Source organism: Oryzias latipes, chromosome 11 (assembly GCF_002234675.1).
Source record: "Oryzias latipes chromosome 11, ASM223467v1".
Lineage (NCBI taxonomy): Eukaryota > Metazoa > Chordata > Actinopteri > Beloniformes > Adrianichthyidae > Oryzias > Oryzias latipes.
Genome location: NC_019869.2, coordinates 481,110 through 489,674, shown reverse-complemented (window position 1 = coordinate 489,674; position 8,565 = coordinate 481,110). Strand labels below are relative to the sequence as shown.

Genomic DNA, 8,565 nt, shown 5'->3' with positions numbered 1-8,565 from the left:
GATACCTCACACACACACATACACACACACACACGATACCTCACACACACACACACACACGATACCTCACACACACACACACACACACGATACCTCACACACACACGATACCTCACACACACACACACATACACACACGATACCTCACACACACACACATACACACACGATACCTCACAGACACACATACACACACGATACCTCACAGACACACACATACACACACGATACCTCACACACAGACACACACATACACACACGATACCTCACACACACACACATACACACACGATACCTCACACACACACGAACACACACACACACACGATACCTCACACACACACACACGAACACACACATACACGATAACACACACACACACGAACACACACACACACGAACACACACGAACACACACACACACGAACACACACACACACACACCGCCAGCTTAAGTCTACATCCAAAATTAAAGCTTCGATGACCTTTGACCTCAGGAAAAGGTCAAATTCAAACTCCCCCTTGGAATTAAAAATCTATCGCCTCCTAACTCTTCCAGTGTCATTGGAAGCTATTTGGGAGAAAAATTTAGAAATACCGGTAAAGTTTTTAGATTTTAAACGGCGTTATCGTGGCGAACTTGCTAATGTTGCATTTTCCTGTTGCTCACACATTTTTTACCAAAATACTGTGTACAGTTAAATCATGAATCGTTGGCTCAAGCTGAACAAAACGATACAAAATACAATATGACCATATTAGGAGTGTGGGCGTGGTTAACAATAAACCTCTGTTGCCAAGGAAATCCACAAATGTACTTTTGCAGATTCTTCTAAAAATGACATTGACGTGTTTGTCAGCCCCAGACGACCAAAACAGGAAATGGTTGCTATGGAGATAAAACCAACAGAAAAGCTACCATTCTGAAAAAAGTGTTTCTGTCCACTCATTTGTCCCAGGCGACCACGACCACCCGGCAAGGGGCAGGGGGGCGATTGAGGGGCGTGTAATAGCCAGTGGGGGCGGGTCATACAGAGAGCTGGGTCAGTTCTACGGACCAAACAACGCCGCTGGCGGCTTTAATGTTTGTGTTCACAGTTTATTTTAAATAAAAGTGTAGACATGAAAGCTGATTGTGAGGTTCTACTTTGACCAAACCACCTTTACCTGTGAATCTCTTGAAATGTCACAGAGTCGTGAAGACAAACACACAGCAGATGTTACCACCAGAATTTGATGTTGTTTGAATGTCCTTTTAAATAAAGTTTGATTGAAAGCCTAACTGTGGCCTGAGTGGAAAACCGGAGGCGTGGGTGTGGTCTCCTCACGGATCCCAGACTCTGGAAACTCCTTCATGACGGATGACTGTGCAAACATCACCATGACGACGGGACAGACCAACACGCCGGAGCTGAGCACCTTTATTCACAGCAGACAGGGGAAAACGGATGATGCAGCCCAGACCATAATGATCAGTGATTGGCCATAGTAACGGGAAATGCTTTACATGGGGGGGGGGGGGGGGGGGGGGGGGCTCTTCCTGGTGTTTTGGTTTGTTCCACGTTTGTTCTACTTTCCACAGAACCTCCGTTTTAACATGAATACGATTTACGTTTATGAACCTTCAAGGCTGAAACCTCCGAGGCGACCAACCAGAAGCTGCGTTCTCTGCAGAACCGGGTCAGTACCAATACGAGGTCCGGTGCCTCCGGTTCTCCTGGATGCCCAGTTTCTCCATGACGTCCTCTTCCAGCGTCTTCAGCGACGGGACGTAGGTTTTCTCCAGCGCGTCTTCAGGACTGGTGTCTTTGGGCCCGTCTGAGCAGCAGAACAAACAGAACCACTCCAACGTTACTGGACCGGTTTTATAGAACCTGAAGCCCGTTTCCTGTGCCCAACAAGCTCCGCCTCCATCCTTCAGTCAGGGGGGCTCACCTTTCCACTGCTGCGGCACGATGCCGTCCCGCCGCTCCACCACGGGCTTCGGGATGATCCGGCCGGTCCGGACCGACACACGGACCCGCTCGCCCTCCTCTGTGTACTTCCACTCGACTTGAGTGGGTTTCCTGAAGCATGAAAGCGTTAAAGAAGCTCAGCTGAGGGTGGGTTCTGCTGAGGTTCTGGTTCTTCATCACAGCAGTGGTGAAGAGCGGCCCATTGACTGAAATGGGCCTAAAACGGTGGATTGAAGCATTTAGGCTCAGGTTTGAGTACCTGTCTGAGGGGTCGACCAGGGCCACGTCCCCAAGCAGCAACGGCGCCTCGCTGGCGACGTAGGTCCCCCGGTAATCGGGGCTTTTCCCCACATACCTAAAATGCTGAGGCAGAACAAAAACAGCCACTCATTGGAAAGGCTGCTCCATCTAGTGGATACCAAACACACAACCTTCACTAATGACAAAACAAGACAGTTCCTGACCTATAAATAATTAAAATCAGGTGGAAAAGAATCAATACCTGAAAATATCCAAAAGCATTTTCATTGTAGAGAAAATAATTACAGAAGACGAGACTCCAATACTTTTCTTACAGCAGCTGTACAAATGCAAACAGATGAAACGTCGTCACTCAGACTGAATGATTAAATTCTGAATGATTTAAGTGACAGAAACGGCCATAAGGGTCATTGAATAAATGCAGATCACTGCGTACAGACAGCATCTGTGTTCTTTGGTTCTGTTAAATTCTGAGTTTGGACTGAGGTAAAATAGAGAGAGAGAAAAAAACCTTTGACTTTTTCATCCAAAGCCCTGAGTTGTTCATCTAGGGGTGATTAAAAAGCTGATCTTACCGTGTTCAGTCCCTCCAGGATGACCCAGTTTCTGCGTCTGAACACCTGGATGACCTTCCCGTGCTTCCCTTTGTCCTTCCCCGCCAGAATCTCAACCTGAAGACAAAAAAAGCAGAACAATGACATATTCGCACCTGAACAGGTGCGAGCTGTGGTTCTTCAAAACAAGAGCGTGTGTAAGATAAAACAGCTGTGGTTGAAATAAAGGAGTTTCTGTGGAAGATGGAGTTTCAGAGATGCAGATCTGAGCAGACAGGAGTTATGTGTTAAACTGACTCGATGCATGAGAAATAAATCCATACATTTGATGAATCAATGCTGAGTTGTTTTTTAATCCAACCGCTCAAACGTGAATGTGTCAGATAAGCGCCACGCGGCTTCCGTACCAGGTCTCCGCGGACTACGCTCCAGTCTTCGGCCTCCAGCGGCTCCACGAACACCTTCCTCCTCCGCTTCCCCGGAGGGTTGAGCCTCTTGGCTGCGACGGTCCACGGCCTGTTCGTGCCGTAGCGGTAATCTTTGGGCGCCACCACTTTGGCCGCCATGGACAGGAGCGCCGTCAGCCTCATGCTGTCTGTCGTTGCGGATTCATTCAAGCTGCAGAAGAAGAAGACCCACAGAACAGCAGCTAAGCTAGGCTAAGGTTACTGACCAGAAAACGCCGCAGTTAACTGCTGCGAAGGGCGATGTAGTCTATTATTTTATCTTTTGAAAACATGGAGAATAGTTCACTGTTTAAAGTGTTAACAGAAAATGTAGTCAGCGGTGCGTTTGAAGAACTTACCCGAGTTGGACTCCCACGTCGCGGGTGAAAGAGCGGACGCTACTGCTTGCGAGCAGCGCCACCTACTGGACAGGAGGAACTACTGCGGACCGGCTGGAGGGTTACAATAAACAACACACTTTATTTACATATTAAAAACCTCTACACCACCAATTTACTTAGACTTTCAGGTGCAAAGCAATGGTAAATCATTTTAACTTTAAAAAAAAAATCTTTATTCACAGAGGTGCTGCTGCCCTTTAAAGTTATTGGCTTTAAAGCGATAACATGTACTAAATGCAATAAACACAAACATGTCAAATACCCATATTTTGCCATCCTGAATAGGAAAAAGCCGGAACAGAAAAACATGCAAACAATAAAACAAGAACACTTCTTTGTAATCAACATTTTTATTAAATCGACAGGCAGTCACAATGGTCAACTAAGCAGCAGAAGATGATTGGCAGATTCCTAAAGTAACACAAAATCCCAGAACTCTGTTGATGCTCTGAGGCGTCTGCTGATGACGGTTCTGCCCCCCCTGAGGGCAGCTTCTCTATTCAAACAGCAGGAACTGCCCCCCCTGAGGGCAGCTTCTGCATGAACTGCAGACAAACATCTCCCAGAACACGACAGAACCCCGGAGCACAGACTGAACATCCACAACGACACCATCACTGTCGTGGAGCGGACCGGAGCTCCAGGTATGGACGGGGGCGGGGTCACACCTTTACTCAAATGGGCGTATTTTTTAGTGTTTACAATTTCAATGATACACCTCCAAGCTTATGAATATACACCCAGCCTCCACGCTCAGACACTCCACCACAGCTGGACTCGATCATTGATCTGTAATGCAGACGTTTCTAAGTGAAGCGGACGACATTCAGGAATCTATCTCAACTACAGGCGTGATGCTCACTGATGACTCACAGGTTCAATCTCAAGGGGGTCGTTTCAGAATGAGCTTCACACACCAGAACCGGCCCGGTAGAACCGGGTCGCCCGCTGTGAAGCGTACACACAGAGTAAAAAAAATGCCACTGAATAAGCAAGACCATAATGGAGGAGAGGAGACAGGAAGTGCAACTCATGCATCCAAGGACTGAATTACAGAGAGGTTGAAGCGAGGAACACGGATGAACACGGATCTGAAGAACGGTTCCTTTCTGTACAATATTTCAGTTGGAAAAACAAAAGCATTGGAATTTTGTCTTCAATTCACTCAGAAATGTTCTTTGTTTATTCACGTTGTTCCCTCCAACTGAGAAATGCTCCACACCCATCATTCAGTCTTTGTAATTATGTAATTGCACTTAAAATAAAAACTATATACACACCAAAACGCTGTCGACACGAGCGGGAAAACGCTCCGCTTAAATTGTTTTAGGAGTCAAATTAGCAAACGTTTCTGGGATAAACCACATCCCAGAAATCCCAAATGAAGGTTCGTCTCTCAAATCTCCGAGTTCTGTTTTCTGATTTGGAATTTTCTGGTGGAACGGCTGAAATCTGGCCTTTGCAGGTAACTGGTTGACGGTTGGATTCCAGAGATAAGCACTGAAGGTTCTTGGTTGCATCTGAGCGGATGTTAGGCGCTGTCAGTGGCGGCCTACGGAGAAAAGGGAAGGACAGGTGTTCAGAGGAGGGCGTGGCTTCGCTGGCGGCCTGCCGAGCGGCGGTCACCCACCTTCTCTGCCGTTAGCTGAGCCCCGGCGGGGGCGCTTTCCTTGGGGTCCGGTTTGGACTCGCTCTGTGTGGAGGGCGTGGACGCCTTGGCTCCGCCCACGTCGTTCAGCTTACCCTCCGTGCTGGACTTGTTGCCGTCGGCTTCTGCCTCGGCGTCCTTTGGCCGCTTGGGCGAGGCCTGTCACAGACGCGTGGGCGGTGAGGGAGGAGCCACACCGGCGTTTGTTCTTTGGGACGCTGCAGCTCACCTCTGTGGATTCTGCTTTCCGTTTGGTTCCCGCTCTCTCGTTCTTCTCGTCGATGACCAGGGTTCCTTCGTCCTCGTCGCTGCTGCCCTCAGCGGCGGCCTTCTCCGAGCCGGCCGTCTCCCTGGCCGCCTCGGGGGCGTTGTCCTTCTTTGACGACTAAGAGGAAGCGGTCAGAAGGTGAAGCGGATCTCACGGTCGCCACGGCGTCAACAAAACCCAACTACTAAACTACTTCCTGCTTTGCCTTGAATTTCATTTTGGTTTAAATAAAGTTTTTCATGAAAAGCCTTTCTGCCCTCATGCAAGCGCTTCACATTCACGCCCTGACCCGGAGGACAACGAGCTTTCCTCAAGAACACTTGGATAGGCAACGTTCCAGTCAGAGGCCGACCGCTCTACCTCCGGGTCACAGCCACCCATATCATAAATCAATTGCACAACATCAAAACTGTTCAGATCGGCGGCCAGATTACCCAGAAACAAACACTGGGGTCAGAAAGTCACGTGTTTTCCCACTAAAACTTTATTGAACCCCAGAGAACCGACAACAATTTCCATTTAACGTTCAATACGTTTGGTTTCTGTTTGTTCCTTTTTGAGATTAAATTGGAGCTGTTCAGTTCTCCAGGGTTCAAAGCGGTTAGCAGTCTTTCAAAGGTGAAGGAACCGTTCTGAGCAAACCTGCATCCATCCCATCATGCTCCTCACCTCGTAGCCCTCGTGCGTGACGGACGGGTTGTTCTCGATCTCCCACAGACCCTCAGCGAAGCCTTTCCTCTTGTTCGCTTTGCCAAACTTCTCTTTGCATTCTTCATACGGAAACAAATCTTTAGCTCCGAGAAACGCGCTGTGGAGATCAAACGCCGATCAATTCCCCCAAATAAAATACCATCGTTGGACATTTTAAACACTGGTGTCGATACTATAATAAATAAATGCCCCGTTAATTATCTAGAACGATGTAAATGAGGTTATATTCAAATCCTAGAGATGATCTCAGACACAGATTTCCTTCATCACAGGAGTGAAAACAGGAGGAAGACTCACGTCTCGTGTGTCCCGAAGAAGAAGACCTGGTATTTGTTTGAGGGCGACTTGACGGCTCCTTCGGGTAACTCGTCGATCTGTGAGAGGAGAGCGCAGCGTCTAGAACAGCCAAAACACGTACAGAACCGTGCGCCGCCACAGAACCGGACCAGAGATCATTCTGACATGAATGTGAAGCAGCTGTGAGGACGAGACGTGTTCAGCGTCCGAGTGAAACAAACTCCAAATGCTTCAAACGTAAAAAACGGTTTCTGACACAAATAAACGGTGGTTAGAATGGAAACTCTGTTGGAGAGACTCCAGTCAACGAAACAAATGAGAAATTCAGTCACAACAGGACGGGTTATGTGTCACGTCCTTCATGCAAACATCTGCAGAGTCCTGATGGTGGACTCAGGGTGGGGAACCCTGTTGCCCTTAGGGGCACATTGTGAGGCGTCCCTCGTGAGCAGGACAGGTGGGGTCAGCCAAAGCAGCCTTTTGGCGTTTCCAGATAGGACCCCCGGGGGGGCAGGGCTCCGGGCTGTTGAGGCCTGGCTGATAAGACAACCAGGGGGAAGCAGCAGAGCCAGCAGACACCATTTGGCCTGAAAGTGTGGCTCTTCTGATGCATGGACACCATAGGAACTACATGAGCCCACCCCCACAGAGAAATGTCTGGAGCTCTGAGTAAATTAAATCACTTTTTTTAGTTATTCACGCAGAGAATCCAGTTCCGAGTTGAGCAGAATTTCAAAATAAAGGCTCATTAATGTAAATTCTTTCAAAGTTGCGCATGATCGTCGCGGCGCGCTCCTGTTCTGAGGGTTCTGCCACCCCATCACTGCAGAACCAGAACCAGGTTTGGACTTTAAAGCTACAACAGAAAAACTGTGGCAACAACAAGTGCGCGTGAGCAAAAACGTCTGCTAGCAACCCCCCCCCAGAGAGAAATGAGTCAAAGTCAACTTTATTGTCAATTCTTCACATGTGCATCACATACATGACAACCCACTGATCCACAGCAGCTTATAATGCGGCCACGCTGCCTGCGGGGAAGCTCGCTGTTTGCGGGTCAGCCCCCGAACCACCGCAGCGTTCACGGACGAGCGTGACATCTGCGTTAGTCTGCAGCCAGCCTTCCCGGTTCTCGGGAGCGTTAGCCGGTCGGGCCTGCGTGAACGGGCTCGCGCTGGGTCAGAGTGCCGCGGGCCTCCGGGCTTCATCCGCCGCCGGCGCCACTTGGACGTTTGGGTTCCAAACACGAACAGAACCAAGAACCGCTCACCACGAACCCGCCAGTGTGACTGCGGGGCTGCGCGTTGATGCTCCGCTAGCTTCCTGTGCGGGGCTAGGCTAACTCATGCTAGCTAGCAGCGGTAGGCCTCGTGGATCGGAAACGTCTCCGACCCGCTCCAAACTAACTCCGAACGGGTTGGTGCGGATGCTTACCCGGGCGGGCCAGTGCGGGTACCCCTTCATCTTGGCGAACACCAGGTCTCCGGGTTTGTACTCCTTCTGCCTGTTGGACCTCGGCATGATAATAATGGAGGACAGCCGCGATCTCAAATAAAAACAAAAGCAATTGAACCACAGCAGCGATTCAATAAATGACTCAAATCTCCTTTTCGGCCACCGTATGTGTCAGAGAACCAGAACGTAGATTTATCATAAAAATGGAGCAAAAATTCGCGGTGACCGACACGGTTCGGTGTAAACTGCTGAAGTAAAGGCGGCGTAAACGACAAAGCGCGGCAAATCCTCGGTAAAGGCGCTCGCGGCTCGCCCACTCTCCACAGGCTCGTCCCTCAGACTGTTTGGGTTTGAAATTGAAACCCGCTTCAGACGCGCCCCCCGCGCGCCACCTGGAGCTGCACGCGAGCGCCCCCTGCGGCGACGACCTCCATTACAAGTAAACGATCAGGAACCCAGATTCTGTCACAAAAAGGGTCCGAACCGAACATTCTAGTTTAATGTGGACTATTTCTGCGTCCGGAAAATTATGTTTGTCATCTTTGACTAAATGAATATGAACTATTGACTGA

The 8,565-nt window shown here is 49.2% G+C and overlaps 2 protein-coding genes across 3 annotated transcripts; both read right to left on the bottom strand.

Annotated features, from left to right (window-relative positions):
• Window positions 1–1,090: 1,090 nt before the first annotated feature.
• Window positions 1,091–3,704, bottom strand: mrpl24 (mitochondrial ribosomal protein L24). Of its 2 annotated transcripts, XM_004084911.4 has the most exons (6): window positions 3,576–3,703; window positions 3,178–3,388; window positions 2,792–2,887; window positions 2,215–2,318; window positions 1,936–2,066; window positions 1,091–1,818 (listed from the first exon to the last, which is right to left on the bottom strand). In XM_004084911.4, exons 2-6 carry the CDS (start codon window positions 3,358–3,360, stop codon window positions 1,682–1,684), a joined length of 651 nt encoding a protein of 216 aa, XP_004084959.1. In that variant the 5' UTR covers window positions 3,361–3,388; window positions 3,576–3,703; the 3' UTR covers window positions 1,091–1,681. The 2 variants fall into 2 exon arrangements, with proteins under 2 accessions (XP_004084959.1, XP_011491558.1); XM_011493256.3 differs by having other exon boundaries at window positions 1,936–2,318; window positions 3,576–3,704.
• A 244-nt stretch (window positions 3,705–3,948) lies between these two features.
• hdgf (heparin binding growth factor) lies at window positions 3,949–8,353 on the bottom strand. Its single transcript, XM_004084912.4, has 6 exons — window positions 7,973–8,353; window positions 6,542–6,618; window positions 6,203–6,341; window positions 5,495–5,650; window positions 5,248–5,424; window positions 3,949–5,169 (listed from the first exon to the last, which is right to left on the bottom strand). Exons 1-6 carry the CDS (start codon window positions 8,057–8,059, stop codon window positions 5,149–5,151), a joined length of 657 nt encoding a protein of 218 aa, XP_004084960.1. The 5' UTR covers window positions 8,060–8,353; the 3' UTR covers window positions 3,949–5,148.
• Window positions 8,354–8,565: the final 212 nt, after the last annotated feature.

Coding starts and splice junctions, on each gene's coding strand:
- hdgf (XM_004084912.4), bottom strand. CDS start 8,059: ATGCCGAGGTCCAACAGGCAGAAGGAGTACAAACCCGGAGACCTGGTG. Junction 6,619..7,972: donor ACCCGCACTGGCCCGCCCGG/GTAAGCATCCGC, acceptor CTCCTCTCACAG/ATCGACGAGTTACCCGAAGG. Junction 5,170..5,247: donor CTCAGCTAACGGCAGAGAAG/GTGGGTGACCGC, acceptor TTTTCTCCGTAG/GCCGCCACTGACAGCGCCTA.
- mrpl24 (XM_011493256.3), bottom strand. CDS start 3,360: ATGAGGCTGACGGCGCTCCTGTCCATGGCGGCCAAAGTGGTGGCGCCC. Junction 2,888..3,177: donor GCGTAGTCCGCGGAGACCTG/GTACGGAAGCCG, acceptor TTTTGTCTTCAG/GTTGAGATTCTGGCGGGGAA. Junction 2,319..2,791: donor TCCTGGAGGGACTGAACACG/GTAAGATCAGCT, acceptor GTTCTGCCTCAG/CATTTTAGGTATGTGGGGAA.